Below are 16,667 nucleotides of genomic sequence, written 5' to 3' on the forward strand. Positions count from 1 at the left end.
GTCATTTCGATATATTCATTTGTCAACTCTTTTCTTTTTCTTTTCCCCTGGAGGTGGCCGTCGCCGCTTCCTGGCCCGAGACGGCAGCACGCGCAGAGCGCATGGGGAAAGGGGGGGGGGGGGGGCTGTGCCTCGCACTTCGCCTCGCACTCCGGCCAGGGAGGGGTTCGTCGTCGTCGTCGATATACGCCTGGGCACGTGCGACAACAACAAAACGTTGAAGATGGGGCGGGTGTATGTACCAATATGGGCCGTGCGGTCTGCCTGCCTGCCTGTCGGAACAACGGGCGACGGCGACGGCGGCGATGACCATGATAAAATCTTGGGTCACATAGTTGCGCGCAGTATTCTCTTTCTATACAAGGGCCAGGAACCACAGGGCCTCGTCTCTGGTGTTGTTTTCTATTTCGTTGGTATAGGATTGTTTTCCTTATATCTTGTCCGCTCGCCTCCCTGACTCCTAGTCTTGCATTCTCCTCCTCTTGCCTTTTGTTTTTTTTTTTGGTTCACTCTTGTCTCCCTCCGTCTTTTCTTCTTGCTGTGTGCTGTGGTTTGGTTCCTCCTTTCCAACCGCCCTTCGCGACGTTTGGCTGTGTCGTTGTTTGATCACCGGCAGACGGGGGTCAGTCAGTTCAAGGTGCAGCAGCAGCAGCAGCAAGCAGCAGCAAGAAGCAATGGTGATGATGATGATGATAATGGGCAAGGACACGAGTGTCCTCGGAAAGGTCCGCGCCTCCTCCGCCGCTGCCGTGGTGCTTCTCGCCCTCGCAGCATCATCGCCGTCGTTGCTGGTCTCTGCCTCGCCCGTCGTCGCCGCCGACGGCGCCGCATCGTCGCAACCCCAGCCGTCGCAGTCGCCCGCGCCGGCCATATCCAAGCGCGGGGCGCACTTATCGTCGCTCGCCGGGTTGGACCCGGCCAACTGTGGTCGCGATGAGAAGTACTACGAGCGTCTCATCATGAAAGGGGTATGTATTACTACCCACCCACCACTCGTCACCACCACTATTACCCAACGTGTTACACCGTCATCCTCATCCATCAACCCCCAGATACATCCACTCCGCACGCACGCACGCATACACATATAGAGAGAGAGAGAGAGAGAGAGGGAGAGAGTGACAGAGACAAAGAGGACAAGCATGGCTAACTCACAGCCTCCGCCCGCGTCTTGCTCGCCACGGATCTAGACATGCCAGAGATCCGAAAATAGATGCAATATTAAATTGCACAGTTGGGGGACCGAATTCCTCCCCCCCAACCACGCGCTCTACCACGCAGAGATGGGCGCGAAATGTGACGACAACGACGTATGCTTTCCCATAATTCTGCCCCCTCTTCTCTTCCTCTTCCTCTTCCACTGCCTCCCAACGGCTATAGTCGATAAGGCAGTGCAGTGGCAAGAGGAGCATATCGATGCACTGCTGACTTCCCCTTCTTCGTCCGAATTTAGCCGTGCCCTACTGATGGCGAGCCATGTGCGTCCTGGGTGGATACGACGCATTGGATGACTAAATGTTCAAATTTATATGACAAGAAGTTTGTTTGACGAAGGACTTTTGTTCGGCATGTAACAAGACAACTATCTTCGTGTGTGCTTCTTATTTCATATAACCATGTACTGGCTTTGTTAAACTACTTCCCCCGATGCCTTTCCATCGTGCTGAAACCTCTCGTGCCCAGCTTTACTAATAAGCCTTGAGGCGGTGCATAGGGTGGCATCGGCCCTGGCCCGGGGATGTATCGAAATGGATATATATATACCAACGACAAATAAGTACGTGACGCGTTTTGGTCGTCTAGAAGTCCATGGTCGATACGCCCATGAGGGGGGACCCAGGACGCTAGTCCACGCGGTTGCCTGTTACTGTTAGAGAGACGATGTAGAATGATGGGGAGCAGCAGCAGGAGCAGCACCATTGATGCCTGCTATCACGCAAGGGCCAACACGGAAAAAGAAAACCCTTTCTTGCCTATGCGTAACTCGAGCGCCTTACTCCGTCCCTCTCATTGTCCAAAACTTGTTTTTCGGGGGAACGCTTGTGATGGCCTCTTGGCCCTTCTTCCATCGGCACACTATAGTTATATACATGTCTCCCCGGGGCGGCATCACTGACACCAACCACTTGGCGGCCGACCTTGACATACGTACTCCGGAGGACAACAAAACCTGCTGTCCACCCACAACCAGCAGCATTGACTGACTAATAGCCAACCAACTCGGTGAAACAAAAAAGTTTTCCGGGCGTACTCGTCTGATAGGGACTTTTCATCGAAACGTTTTCGTTGGGCCATTGTATTTTCACTTGTCACGCCTGCCTACCTTACCTAACCCCCGGGGCAACATTGAAGTTGGCCGCGCAGGGCCGAGTCCGTGGCCCGGCGGCAGCAGCGTTGACCACGTGCTGGTAGTCATGGGGTCATCCATCTATGGTATTTACCACTTGTTTGCAGACAAATCCGTCTCGGTATCGTCAACTCTTTTTTTGTTTCCCAGAAGGGGTGGGCATCGCCGCTCCTTGGCCCGAGACAGTAGCAGCAGCAGCACGCGCAAAGCACAAAGAAGAAGGGACCAAAAAAAGTCTGTGCCTCCCCCTTACCCCCTTCCCCGTGGGCCAGGGGTTCATCGACGACGACGTGTACGTAGGCGCAGCTGTCAAACAAACGTTCAAACGAGCGTAGTAGGTATGTACCGAGATGCGGCAGCATCTTGCCCTGTACAATGAATGCGTGCTTCATGCTGCCCCAGCCAAGCAAGCAAGCAAGCAAGCAAGCATCTACTGCGTACATACGCAACCCCCCCCCCCCCCGGGGGAGGGGGCGTTTTCCGGCCCGCGCGCCGCTCGTCACCCCAACGTCCCCTTGTTTGTTTAGTCCCCGCCTGCGGATTGGTTCGTTCGCCGGCCTGCCTTGCCCCAGCCTGCCTGGACGATGATGACGACGACGTCGACCATGAAGACATAACTAGTTGGAGAGATAGTTGCGTAATTGTTTAGTTCTATAAAAAAGGGGGGGCGGGGGCGCGCGGGGCACCGTCTCCGTTGTTGTTCTATTTACTTGGTATATCAGGACTTTTACTTCCATCTTGTCCGAACGCCCCCCCCTCCCCCCCAATCCTTGCATTCCCGTACCGTGTCCATTTTGTTTGACCTTGTGTCGTTTCTTCTTTACTGTGCCGTGGTGTGGTTATATTTACCTTGTTCTCTTCTTTTCAATCTCTTCACGACGTTGCGGCGGTGTAACTGTCGATCACCAGCAACAAGCAAGAAGCAAGAAGCAAAGATGATGGTGGACAAGAACAAGAGTGCCCTCGGGACGGTCCGCGCCTCCGCCGCCGTCGTCCTTCTCGCCCTCGCAGCATCCTCGCCGTCGTTGTGGGTTGCCGCCTCGCCCGTCATAACCGCCGCATCGTCACAACCCCAGCAGTCGCAGCCGCCGGCGTCGTCCTTGTTCAAGCGCGAGGCGGCGATGTCGTCGCCTAGTAAGGCTTTCGAAACGTTATGTGATCCCGAAGAATGGGAAGACAGGTATCAGAGGCTCGTCATGCGGGGGGTATGTAGCACCATCCACCACTCTTCACTACCACTTTTACCCTACGTGCCACCCCCATCATCATCCATCATCAACCACCAGACATCCACTCCACATGCATGCACACACACACATACACACACACACACAGAGAGAGAGAGAGAGAGAGAAAGAGAGAGAGAGAACCAGCATGACTAACTCATAGCCCCCCCCCCCCCCCCCCCGGGTCTCGCTCGCCACTTCTAGACATGCCACAGATACCGCAACGAATGCGACATTCAGATCACCAGTTACGATAACGAACTACTCGAATGTACAGACCGGCTTTACAATGAATCGACTAGCGTACACTGTAATCCGGTATGTTTTCCCCCCATATTCTGCCCACCCGGACCCCCCCGCCCTCCCTCTTCCTCTTCCACTGCCTCGTGACGGCTATAGCCGATAAGACAGTGAAGCGGCTGAAGGATCATGTCAATGCACTGCTGACATCCCCTTCTGCGTCCGAATTCAGCCGTGCCTTGATAATGGACACACATGTGAAGCCTTGATGGGTGAGGGGTGGGCGCTGGCTGATGTTCAGGAGAACTCGTCGGAAAGCGTCCTTAACAGACCTCTTGTTCGGCATGCAACAAAACGCCTGTCTGCGTGTGTGATTTTTTTTTCATACAAGATTGTACTGCCTGTGTCAAGTTCTTCCTCAGTCAGTTCCATCATACTAAAGCTTGTGAAATCGCAACCACTTCCTGCCTGGTCCAAACATGCCCCAGCCTATATCCAGCCCTCTCTTAGTAAAACAAGGGCAAAAACAAGGGCATCCAAACATCGTGAACATATAGCAGACAATGTTACTCTTCCATGTATCTGCCGCGCATTACTTCAAAATTCCCCGCCCTATCTCGTACAAAAATCGCAGCTACACAGCGTTATGAATCAATCTCTTCTCGAAACCGAGAGTCTCGGTTCGGACTGCTCCCGGTCCGCATACTGGGGTCTTCAATAGGCTTTGGAGGCTCGATGCTAATCCGTCGGCCATTCCTTGTGTCGTCATCCTCGAAATCGACTCCAAGTCGCTTCTCCTCCTCCAGAGGCGTGCTCACGGGGCTGACGCCGTGTGAATCTGGCTCGTGCGCTTCTCCCCCGGACACGAGGTGGTGGTCAGTGGCTGACGGCCCGGCTTCCACGCCGCCAAGATTGGCGTTATCGGCATCCGTCTTCCCAACAGGCTCATCGATTGACTTGCTGGCGTATCCACCACCAGTCTTGTTGGCGTGCTCGTCGCTGGACTTCCCAGCATAAGCCACGTCTCGCATGCTAGAGGGTCGGTTCTCCAAGCTGACCGCGCTGCCGTTGGCTTGGTACTCCCGCATGGCCGCCCCTCCGAGGAAGCTGCGTCGCTTGTCGCCGGTCTCGCTCATCGACTTTCCGCGAGAAAACCGGTTCCTTATCCACCCCTTGACCCTAGACGTGGGAGACGTCGAGGCCTCGGACTTGGACTGGGGGGAGTCGGGCGCTTCGGCGTTGGTATCCACAGTCGGCGGGGCGGCGCTCGCAGCCGGTTGAGCGTGTCCGGCGGCTTGCTCTCCTTGCGTGGCTTCCTGCGCCACGGCAGTGTGCTCTTGATGGTCGGCATGATCCGGGGCAGCAATGGCACCGTGCTTGGAGCGCCGCTTCTCTTCCTTGGCCAGACGTCTCTGCTCGGCCCTTGCGGCCTTCTCTTCATCCCGCTTGGTCTTCTCCTCCTCCTTCTCCTGTTGTCTCTTGGCCCTTTCCTGCTGCCTCTCCTCGTCTGCGTGCCAGACTCGTTAGCAATTACTGTGCTACAACAGGGGCTCAGGGTTACATACCCTTGGTCTTCTTGTGAATGTCCTTGATCTCGCGGTCTCGTGCCTTTTGCTTCTCGGCCTCGTCGCGTCTGGCTTGCTCCTCCATTTTGAGGACCGCTTGCCGTTCGCGCTCAGCCTCGGCCTTTTCGTTGATATCGTCGAGTACCGGCTGGACCTTCCTCGCAGCGATTGCATCGACTTCCTCTGGCGACATGAATTTGCCACCGCCAATGTCAACCTTGCCCCGGTTCTCGCTGCGGGTGTCGTGACGCGACTGGGCAGCCTGCTGGGCCTTGAGTTCCCAGTCACTGACCATGCTGGGGTTCACCCGCCCGGTTTCCTGGTAGACCTTTTGATCCATTCCTTGCAGGCGTGCCTTGACATTGCGCTGAGCAGCGGCCAGGAGGGCTTCGCGGTCCTTTTCACGCTTCTCCTTGTCGACTTGGGACAGCTTGGTGGAAAACATGGACATTTGCTCGCGAATCTTTTGAGAGCGCTGGCGGTCGTCTACATCGTCGCTCGACGAGGAGCGTCGTCGCAACCTGCCTCCCACGGTAAATCTGCGTCGCGGACTCGCCCCACTGCCATAGTACTCCTGGTACTCGCGGCTCTGCTGGTGCTCGTCATGCAGCTTGGCCAGTCGCTCCTGTGCCTGCTTGTACGCGGCGTCCTGCAGGTTGAGATAGGTGCCCGTCTTGCCGGACTGGACACCATCCTCGTGAGCCTCCCTTGTCTGGTCGACCATCTGCTGTTGACGCTGGTACATCTTGCGCGCCATGTCGAGGGCAGACTGATGTAGCCTCTCATTGTACGTCTGCTCGTCCACCTCGGGCTTCACGGGTGGATGTGAAGTGAACATGTTTCGGGTCATTGTGACGACAGAGACGGCGCCTGCATCTCCGATGGGCACTTTGGGCTGCATGGACGCACGATGGGCGCGTGTCGCGCCGTCAAGGGCGCTGGACGCAGCTCTAGCTTCGGCAGCATGGACATCTTTGAAGCCGACATCCGAGGTCGCGGCGGCCTTGCCTCCCGACATGGCACCCTTAGCGGCAACAAGAGACCTCTGCGCATGAGGTGAGGGCGATGGAGCCTGGGCTTTCCGTGCCGATTGAGTCCTGCTGATTTGGAAGGCCTGGGTCGCCGCCGAGCTACCGTGCGACAAGTTAGTAGGCTCGGCAGTGGACGGGCGGTTTGCATGAAAGGCTTGCGTGGCTGCCGAGTTCCCCCACGTCTCCTGCGAGTGCGACGCAGGCGGCTTGACCTTTGACTGCTTGAGAGCGGCCCCGGCGGAGCCCACGGCAAGGAGAGCGGCCTTGTGGCCGTCGGGGTTAGCAGAGGGCTCCCAGACGGGCGACATCTTGTAGTCTTTGGCGAGAACGGCCGCGGCCGAAGCAGAGGACGTCTTGTCGGGCTTCCAAAGCTCGACGGGTTTCTGGTTGGACCAGCCGAGGGTGGCGGCGGCGCTGGCGGCGGCGCCGTCGGGGGCGAGGCCCGTCGAGGGGAAGCTGGGCAGCGTGCGAGGGTCGGCGTACTTGATGCGGCCGCCGGTCGCTACTGGAGACGCGGCGGGAGCCTCGGTCAGTGCCTCGTCTTGTAGACTGCGCGGAGCTATAGCATGCTCACGATGGGGTGAAAGAAGAGGGATCGAGGGGCGGCGGCGGGACGGCAGGGCAGAGAGAGATGGAATATGGGTTGTGCGGAGAGGTGTGAAAGACAAGTGAAGCTGACGACGAGAGGAAGTCAGGCGACGCCGATCCGGGGTGGGAGGTGTAAGCGTGAGGGCAGGAGCGAGGCGCAGCGACCCGCCCGCCACAGCTGGAAGCTGGAGGTGCGGCTGCAGGCGCGACTGGCGTCACCGAAACGGCGAGGCAATCCAGCAACGGAATGGCTGAAAAGCTGCAAAGACCATGGGCTCCATTCGGGCGGCGGGTAAGGCGATTGTTGCACATTATTGACGCTGACCTTTGCAGACGAGGAGCTGCGAATGAAGCCCAGCTCGCAGCACGACAGGCAGGGGACTCGATGGAACGAAATGCTCAACTCACCTGCAGGAGCCGGAGCCGCGCCGGGCTGCTTGCCCAGAGCCGCGTCGGGCTTTGCGACTGCGCCAGCCATTTGGGTTCGAATTTCAGTTCAGCGTTGGGACAGGGGGGTGGGCCCGAGACTCCGGTGGGGGGGGGGAGACGGCGATGATGTCACTGTCGATGTGGTGCAATGCAATGTGATGCGACGCGACGCGATGCGATGCGGCGCGACCCGAGGGCTCACTTCTTCCTGCTTCTCGTCGGCGAGCGAGCGCACGTAGCAGCGGCCTGGGTGCTTGCTTTGCTTGCTGTGGATGCAGGCGTCCGCTTTCCACCGGGTGGAATAGCTTGCGATTCGCGCTGCTTGCGAGCACAAAATCTCACTACCCTGTGTGCCACGCGGAGCAGCCGGGGGGAGGGGCGGAACGCGGTTCGGATGATCGTCAGGTGGACTGCTGCGAGCTTGGCCGAGAGCGCTGATGCGAGGCGCTGCTGCTGCTGCTGTATCGGTTTGCGGTATGTGTCTGCCGTCGCCGAAAGCTTGGTGGGTACAAGGTAATTGATTGCCAGCGAATCGTACGTGAGTGTTACCGTCGTCGTCGTCGATGATGAGACGGGGTTGGACGAAAGTTACAGACACGACGATATCCAGGAAGTGGCCTGCAAGAAAACAGACGAAAAGGAAGCAAGCCCACGGCAACGAGCTAGATTGGGAATTGAATCAATCAGCAGCCGGCGAGCCGACAAAGAGGGCCGGCAGTCGGTTTTATGCCTTTCGCCTCCAGCCAAGCAACGAACCTACCTGCCCAGGAAATTGGGTGTGGGAAACGGGAGCGAGCGAAAACCGGCGCTAGAGGCTTGCTGCTGCTGCGCTCACCGTTGCGTAGCTTCGGCCGTGGGAGCTTCGGGCGATGCCTTTGGGGCCGCTAGGTAACGTTTGGATTGGGGATGGGCTGGGGATGGAGACGGGACTACAAGTAGGGCTAGACAGACTACGGACGCGCGAAAAAGGAAAAGGGAAAGGGAAAGGGGGGGGGGGGGGATAACGTCAACGTCAACGTCAATTTGGGAGAGCGGGCGGCGGGATGTGGTGGAGGCTAACTGCCTACACGTGCTACGAGGTTAGTACTTACCTTAGTACTTCGTAGCACAAACGATGAGTGCTCAGCGGCCCTTGAGATATGAAGAGAAGAGCGGCTACGACAAGGTCCCGTTTTCGCACGTACACGACACGTACGTAGTGTGTGCTTGCACGACGTGCGTCAAAATTACGGCACCGCAACGTGCGTCCGTCTTTGCCGTCGTGGTCCCACGCCCGCGCGCCCGGCCGTCATGGCTGCGCCCGAGCAAGAGCATCAGAGCACCACCAACAACCACCATCCGGGGGGGTGCACGAGGTGCCGCGTCTCTGACGTCATTGGGGACCCTCCGGCAGATCTGAAGGGGGATCCGCTCCGACCGGGGGGCTCTTTGGGGTGCCCCGCAGAGGCTTGTACCGTTCCGTCGACCGGTACGGCAAGGCCCCCCCCAACCCCCAACGGGCGGTCATCATGCTCTCCAGAGAAGAGTCTAACAAGGCAGGTCTCAGCTGTGCGTTGCGCTGCCCTGCGCTGCCCTACACTGCACTGTACTAACCTTCTGCACCAACCGACAGCCCTATCTACTGAGGTACGTCGGTACTAAACGTATGCATGCCCGTGCGTACCTATAACCGAATGCAGTATGTAATCATTACCTTTAGTACCAACCGGGTCCTTGCATGTCCGCCCGAGGTGTACCTAAACCCGCGTCTCAGAAGCGACCCGACGGTGCACGGCTCTGGCGCTGGTGCTGGGCACCCCCGTGAGATGCCTCAATGACGACGGAGCGCGATGCCGCGTGTGCATGACATGGGCACCCGTCCGCCGTCTTCAGCCCGTGCAGGTAGATTGTAGGTGTGCCCATTACGTAGCATGGCCAAACTTGAGTTACGTGCAGGCGCCCAGCATCTTCATGCCATATCGGTCCGTGCCATGCTTCTTCGCCTCGTCAGCCTCTTATTTTTTGTGTTTTGTGTCTTGACGCCCGTGGGGCCCGCCGCTCGTACTGTCACTGCTCCGTACTAGGTAAGTACGTCCTGTACTTGACGCTGGAACATGCCGAGACCTCCTCCCTTGTTCCCCGTCCTCTCTCCTCCCCCCGAGCCTTGAACAACCAGAACAACTACTGCCGGCCAACAAACTGCCTTTTACGCCCATCCCCCCCCCTGCCCGCCCGCCTGCGTCGTCGATCCTTTCTGGGTCTCCGCTGAGACGTCGGTCCCGAACGGCCGGAAAACCCTGGCCACCGATGGCCACCCCCGACCCTGACGCGTGGCGCACGAGATCGTGTCCAGCCTCACTTTGGCATCAACACCAGGCACTATCGGTTGGTGGCAGGAATTGGCGGCGTATCGCACCACGGATGGGTTCACCAAAGACAAGGGAGAAAGCCCGCACGACGACGGTGGCAGGAGCGGCGGCGGCGGGAGCGGCGCGATGGCTCCCTAGGTCGTCCGTCCGTCGCTGTCGGCACGAACCCTGCCCTGCTGAACAAGCTCCAACTCCACAGCACCACCACATGTTCGCTTCAACGTGATTGATCATGTCTCGTCGAGTCCCTCTCCTCCTCCCTATGAACCGGCCGCAACATGCCGTTCTCGTGCACGCCCCCCAAAGCCAAACGGATCATGCATGCACCTCTTTTCCCCTCTCCCGCTTCACCCGAGCCCAGCCAGCGCCATGCCAGCCCAGCAGTATGAGTGGCGTCCCTTTTGGCTTTCGAGCTCTTGTTTTTATTTTTTCCTTTTTTCTTAACACACTTCCCACCACTCGTCACAGGGAAAGAAAGGCGGCAGCGGTGCGCCCCCGTCGCTTCATCTTCGGGCGGCCCTGCGATTCCCAACGAGTGGGATTTCGAATGACGTACCGTTCCTTCGTCGTCGTTCGGAACCCCTGCTTTTGTGCAACGAAACAAGGCCCGGTCCCGCTTCACCGTCAGTCCGGCGCAGCAGCTCTGCTTTGCCGCCATGCCGCCGTTGCGCACCGCCGTCGCTGCCGGCCTCCCGCATCCCTGCTCCCCTAGGACGGCGCTTGACCAAGCCCGGCGCACGCCAGCCGGAGCACTGCCTCGTAGGGACCGTAAGAGATGGGAGCTCTTCTTGGCTTATTGGGTTTGCTCAATACACGGCGATCGGAAAGGTGAGTCGTGTGTGCCGTACGTAAGTAATTTGACAGCCGTACGAGTTTTGCTTGGTTGGAGTTGTTTCAAACTTGCGAGATGCGTTCCCCCGCCGTGTCACTCCGTCGTAGCATCGCTTCACTGTCGGTCCTTCGTGAAAACCAAGCAAGTTCGTACCCGTGAATTGAGTTAATGGCAAAAGCGACCAGAGACTGAGTAAGGGTGGGAAAATACCGGTCGTAACAGTGCATTTGCAGTTTCAAAGTCGTCAGCCGTACGAGGTGCAGGGTAGTCTACTCTCTCCAGAGAATAATCGTCATCTTCCATGATGACCCAGGCACTCAGGCAAAATGAGCCCGACATTCGCATTGTCAAAACGTCGCGTGAGGGCTTTGCTCCCTCTGTGACTCCCCCTGCTCACCGACAAATCCCATCGCCATGGCCGACCCCTCGCCCGTGCTGGACAAGGTCCTCAACTTCCGCGACGTCGGCAAGACGGTGAATTTCTACCTCGGCGAGAAGCGCGTCCGAGAGGGCGTCATATTCCGCTCCGCACGGCCGGGTACGTAGTGAAGCAGCCCACCGCCCTCCCCTCATCTGAAGAAAGCCTTGCAGCACATAGACCGCCAGAAAGAAAGTTCTCCTGCTGAGATGATCTGTCTGTCCGTCTATCTAGATGATGCCACGCCGCGGGACAAGGCCATCATCAAGGACCAGCTCGCCATCAGGACCGTCATAGACCTGCGGACAAAGTGCGCCCGCCTCTTCCCCTGTCTTGCTCCCCGAGGACTGGAGATGAATGATGGGCATGATTGGGGCCGCCTCTGTCTGTGCCTCGCTGACCAGTCCATGCATCACCCCTCTAGGACCGAGCTGCTTGAGCAAGCGCAGAAGCATCACGCCCAGGGCCATGGCGCGGAAGCCTGCTCCTCCCGCGGCGGCGGCGGCACCGCGCCGGTCCACCCCCCGCGCATAGCGGGCATCGACTACCGGGAGATCAAAATCACCGGCCGTTCGTTTGAGAGGCATATCATGAGCCAGCTCTGCTGGTGGAGCTTCATGCAAGTCCTCTCTCTCTCTCTTTGCCCCAAAACCCCCTCCCGGAAGGCGAAAGGTTGCCGTTCTATTGCAGGCAGACCCGTTGACACCCATATAGCAAGGTCATCTTCCTCTACGTTTTCGGCTACCGCCTGGACGCCGTGCGCATCATCGGGCAGGAAGTCCTACTGGCGCGCGGCCTCATAGGCCTCGGCACCGACACGCTCGATCACTCGGGCGCCGAGATCCGCGAGGCCCTCTTGCTGTACGGCAGCGCGCAGTCCGTTCCCGTGCTGGTGCATTGTACGCAGGGCAAGGACAGGACAGGCATGTCCCTCTCCCCTCACCCGGTTTCATTCTTATCGATGAAGAAAGCCCGGACGATGCCTGAAGCGCTTTGGCACTTGGGTTAAGAGTGCTGACCTTCTTGTAGGCATCATTTGCGCGTTGCTGCTCATGATCCTCGAGGTGCCTGCCCCCGCCATCGAGCACGACTACTTCCTCACTGATGCCGCCCTCATCTCGGAACGGGATGAGAGACTCGCTGAGATTCGTAACATTGGCCTCACTGATGAGTGGTTTAACACGGCCGAGGACATGATTTCCGGCATGGAGAAGCACCTGGCGCAGACCTACGGCGGCCTGGACGCGTACCTGGATGGGATCGGTTTCGGCCAACAGGATCGCGACAGGCTCCGGGAACAGCTCCTGTACTGAATCAAGCGCGAATAACAGACAATACGCTTGACCACGTGATTGATTTCGCTTTCTATTTGGGTATCCTTGTCTACTTCTTTCTAAATCTTCCTTGTAACCAGCACCGATACATCTTGATCTTCTCGGCTCGGTTGACAAGCAGCCTCCGGTCGATGCCGAGATTCTCCACCTCGAACATGGGCGCGTCTACCCCCGAGGAGCTTTCCCCAGACCAAATGTTGGACAGCTCGTCCCGGTCGAAAAAGTAGACGCGGGTCCCGTCGCCACGGATGTAAAAGTTCTCCTCTAGGTACCGTCCCTTGCGGAACCGCACTTGGGCCAAGTCACCTCTTCCATAGTCTCGGAAGCAGACCAGGCCGCCCGGCTTCAGTACACTGTACACATTGCGGACCGCCTGTGCCCACTCCGTCGGCGACAGCGCAGAGAAGATGAACACCATGACGGCGACGTCTACGGAGCCCTCCTCCAAACCTGGAGGCAGATCGTCCCCGGAGACGTCCCACACATCCGCCTGGATGTGTGCCGTGTCATACGCCTCGTGATTGCGCATCACGTCCACAGCCGTCTTGGAAAAGTCGCAGGCGTGGATCTTGAGCTGCGGGTTCTTGTTGTTGGCCAGTACAGGAAACGCCGTGTTGCCGGCGCCGGCGCCAATCTCCAACACTGTCACTGGCCCAGCGTCTTCCTTGGTCACTTCGGCAAGAATCGGAAATTCTTGCTGCAGCCACTTGCGGTCCTTGAAAAAGTTGGACGCATTATTTTTGTAGAAGAGGTTCCACCACTTTGCGGGGTTCGAGTTAAACCTGTCTTTAGAACCGAGTCAGCCACTGCGTGATCCGCCAAGTGAAAAATGTGAGGAAAGGCTGCAGGCAAGATGTGTTCAGATGGGAGCGAAAGACTATATGAAGGTATGTTTTCATCATTTCTTTCAGATGAACTATGCATTTGGAAGTGAATCATCATAACATCTTTGGATTGCCGAGGCAGTGAGCAGGATGCAAGTGCGGGCTTACTCTTGTCAAAGTCAGAGACAGGAGCCTGGCGCTGCATCTCGAGTTGACGTTCCGTGTACTCCTTGTACGCGTCGTCAGTCTCGACATGATCCCAGGCATTGAACTCAAACACGTCGTCTTCCTTGGAGAGGTATCGGCTCCCAAACTGGAATGGATCGCTCCGTTTCAGGCTCTTGGCAGGATCGTGTGATCGGTGAGGGGGCAACTCGACCGCCGCGTCGTCTTGACTAGTCGTCTTCAAGGCTGCCATTTCCTCAGTTGGCGGCACCAGTGCCGGGGCCAGCTCGGCACTGGGCACGGTGGTGGAAGCCATTGTGTGCCACTGGTCAAATGGAGGTGAATACCAGGTTTGAGTACCAGATTCACGCACACACGGTCCGCTCCGAGTTCGCTTTCTGCTGTCTGCTGGCCGGTGAGGGCTCGCTGCAGTAGGAGAACAACGGGAAGAAAAGATTACGGCCGCACGAAAATTTCTGGACACTGATAAATGCCCCGGGGTCTGTTCCTGGTGGGGGGGACAGTGGTCGCTGCTAATTGGACACGAGTGGGGCCTTCAGCCGGCGTCGGATATTCGTCGCCTCCGGGCGGTTCCGCTCACACTACGACTACGCCTGCACCTTGGCTGGAGCTGGAGCTAGTCGTTACTGGCGGGGGAGCTTGAGTTGGTCGGCGGTCGCAGGGGCTGGGCACATTGCGCAGCCCGCTGTTCTGTGTAGTCTTGTGAGATCCACGTCAACCTCCAACTGCACCGTCGCTCTCCCGTCTCCAGCTGTCCACGAACAACAGCACCCGGCAGCCGCCCGATCGATTGTCGCACGCAGTAGCGCGTAGACGAGCTCGCGCTTAGCAGCATTGACTTGCCTTCCGCGAGCGACGTGCGTGATGACAACCTCACTTCTGCAACCCCAGGGGCGACTGTCGCCAGCGGAGACGCTGGAGTTGGCGCAGCAAGCTCCCGAGATTCTGCGGCGCAATCCCAAGGCCATCTCGACTTCTCCCCTGCAAATACTCTTCTCCGCCCCCGAGACGGCCGATCTTTGGACTATCTACGAGAACCTGCTCCTGTCATGTCTTCGTGCAGGCGACGACACGGCTGCGCACCAAGTCTTGGAAAGATTGGTGCTTCGATTCGGCGAAAAGGACGAGCGCATTATGGCTTTGAAGGGATTGGTGAAGGAGACCGAGGCTGTGAACGATGAAGAGCTGCAAAAGATACTCGACGAGTACGATTTGCTGCTAGAAGAGAACGACACCAACATGGTAAGGCTGCCCAGCCGGGCGGGAACGATACGGTGGCTGACGTCCCACAGCCCGTTTACAAGCGAAAAATCGCGCTGTTGCGCTCAATGGGGAAGAACACCCAAGCCATCACGGCGCTGAACGCCCTCCTCGACTTCAGCCCAACGGACTCGGAGGCGTGGGCGGAGTTGGCGGATCTGTACCTGTCCCAAGGGCTCTACCCCCAAGCCATCCATTCTCTGGAGGAGGTGGTTGTGCTCGTTCCGAATGCCTGGAATGTGAGACCAAGGTGGCATCATGCGCTGACAGTACAACACGCTTACCATTTATAGATTCATGCCCGACTGGGCGAAGTTTCCCTGATGGCTGCAAACACAACCACCGACGGCTCTGCTCAGAGGTATCTTGCAGAGGCCCTGAAACGTTTTTGCCGGAGCGTCGAGCTGTGTGACGACTATCTGCGTGGTTACTATGGCTTGAAGCTGGTATGAGTGACTCAGAATTTTTTCGGAAGGTGCACAGCAAACTGATCATTGGTTAGACTACCGACAAGCTGTTGAGTAGTGTGGCGAAGGAGAAGCGGCGAGAGTCGGACGGATTCTCCCTTCCGGAACAGGCAACGATTGAGAAGCTGAACCAGGCGGCAACTGAAAAGCTTGGAGAGATTGTCCGCCGGCACGGAGCCCGGGAGAAGCTCTGGCAGGGGTATGACGCAGGCGAGGTCGCCGCCGCCCGCGAGCTCGTGGCCAAGTCAGCGCCCGAGTTGATTCGATGAGGGCATCTGGTAGTGGACGGGGAGGGTGTGAGGATCCAGTGACGGGCCCACGATGCTGGCTTGGCTGTGCCTTGTCAGGGGTAATTGTGGGTTGGATGAGCGGGACGGGATGCTACCGGCCGAGGCAAGAGGAACGGGCCCTTAGCGTGCGTGAAAGACACGACGGGAAGGTTTGCATGCGGAAGGGGGCGGTGTTGTTTCATTGGAGCCTTAAGGCTGAGAGGCAGAAGCATTGGGCATCTACTCATAGGTGAGGCGTGGTGAGCGGTGGGCCAGCAACGGGTTTTACATGACTGCTACTGTGAGAGGTGCCGAACGGCTGGCCAAGCGCAGGGACCTCGAACACGCCACCTGGGAGGACGGCGCGATGCGGCGTTGAAGACGCGAGTCCCTTTGGGCACGAATCAGCGGGATCCGGTCTCGTCGGGTTGGGCATGGAGCGAGTCTTGGGCCCGGGCGTGGAGATAGCAGCGGCGTGAAGGCGAAGACAGTGCAAGGCGCGGCGACTGTACTTGTTACCCTTGGGCAGACGTGGAAGAGAAACACGGCACACGGAGCACAGAAGTACATAAAGTTTTTGTTTGTTTCTTATAAACGACGCAGTCGGAGATGCTGTTGTTGCGTGCGCAGCGTGCCACAGCAGGGCAAGCCACAAAATGTCGGCGGGTGCCTCGTACAGACAGCCGCGTCGCACCGCATTGCAAGCCCATATGCGAGCTAGGCCTGCGTGCGTGCGTGGTTGGCCGCGCTGTGCAGCAAGACCTCACCTCTCTGGTCTGGCAAGCGTCGCCGCCCGTGGCCGGCTGCTGCCTCTCACGACACGACCGGGGGGAGGGGCGTGGTGTTGACGTGCACCATGGCGGAGCGCAGCTACAAATGAAAAACTTTGTCTGCCGGACAGAGAGGTGTCGAGGAGGCCCAATGAGGGCGACGAGGCGGGAGAGAGAGGAGGGCCAGCTCAGTGATTGACTGAATGACTGTATCTGTGCTGGCTGAAGAGGGGGCCCTCACGCACGTACGCACGTACCAAGGCGAGGCCGGGAGCCGAGGCGCGGCGCGGCGAGCGTGACGATGTCGCCGCCTGCCTCCCCACCCCGGCGAGCGCCGACCACGCAGGCCTTGGCCGTAGCAGGAGCATCAGGTACCGAGTAGTAGTAGTAGCAACAGGTACTATTCTGAGGTATGAGTCAGAAAGGGGAACAAGGTGAGCGTACGAATCGGGCGTCGACACAGCCGCCTGGCGGTCAAGAAGACCCCCCCCCCCCGCGCTTCCCTTCTTTGGCCGGGGCTGTTGGACAGGCAG

At 58.3% G+C, this 16,667-nt stretch overlaps 4 protein-coding genes across 4 annotated transcripts; 2 read left to right on the forward strand and 2 right to left on the reverse strand.

The window, feature by feature from the left end:
• Positions 1 to 4,021: 4,021 nt before the first annotated feature.
• On the reverse strand, positions 4,022 to 8,613 carry EIS1 (Eisosome assembly protein). The gene is made up of 3 exons (XM_047986637.1): positions 7,406 to 8,613; positions 5,379 to 6,914; positions 4,022 to 5,320 (listed from the first exon to the last, which is right to left on the reverse strand). The coding sequence occupies exons 1-3, from the start codon at positions 7,473 to 7,475 to the stop codon at positions 4,458 to 4,460; spliced, it is 2,469 nt and encodes an 822-aa protein (XP_047842620.1). The 5' UTR covers positions 7,476 to 8,613; the 3' UTR covers positions 4,022 to 4,457.
• Positions 8,614 to 10,908: 2,295 nt separating this feature from the next.
• Positions 10,909 to 12,370, forward strand: JDV02_005353 (Protein-tyrosine-phosphatase). The gene is made up of 5 exons (XM_047986638.1): positions 10,909 to 11,144; positions 11,259 to 11,334; positions 11,449 to 11,643; positions 11,739 to 11,947; positions 12,054 to 12,370. The coding sequence occupies exons 1-5, from the start codon at positions 11,021 to 11,023 to the stop codon at positions 12,335 to 12,337; spliced, it is 888 nt and encodes a 295-aa protein (XP_047842621.1). The 5' UTR covers positions 10,909 to 11,020; the 3' UTR covers positions 12,338 to 12,370.
• On the reverse strand, positions 12,214 to 13,783 carry JDV02_005354 (tRNA(Thr) (cytosine(32)-N(3))-methyltransferase). The gene is made up of 2 exons (XM_047986639.1): positions 13,351 to 13,783; positions 12,214 to 13,144 (listed from the first exon to the last, which is right to left on the reverse strand). The coding sequence occupies exons 1-2, from the start codon at positions 13,661 to 13,663 to the stop codon at positions 12,408 to 12,410; spliced, it is 1,050 nt and encodes a 349-aa protein (XP_047842622.1). The 5' UTR covers positions 13,664 to 13,783; the 3' UTR covers positions 12,214 to 12,407.
• Positions 13,784 to 14,039: 256 nt separating this feature from the next.
• On the forward strand, positions 14,040 to 15,975 carry oca3 (Inositol phosphatase SIW14). Its single transcript, XM_047986640.1, has 4 exons — positions 14,040 to 14,610; positions 14,661 to 14,867; positions 14,922 to 15,074; positions 15,131 to 15,975. Exons 1-4 carry the CDS (start codon positions 14,233 to 14,235, stop codon positions 15,362 to 15,364), a joined length of 972 nt encoding a protein of 323 aa, XP_047842623.1. The 5' UTR covers positions 14,040 to 14,232; the 3' UTR covers positions 15,365 to 15,975.
• The last annotated feature ends 692 nt before the right edge of the window (positions 15,976 to 16,667 follow it).

The sequence above is a fragment of the Purpureocillium takamizusanense genome, chromosome 4, assembly GCF_022605165.1.
Source record: "Purpureocillium takamizusanense chromosome 4, complete sequence".
NCBI lineage: Eukaryota > Fungi > Ascomycota > Sordariomycetes > Hypocreales > Ophiocordycipitaceae > Purpureocillium > Purpureocillium takamizusanense.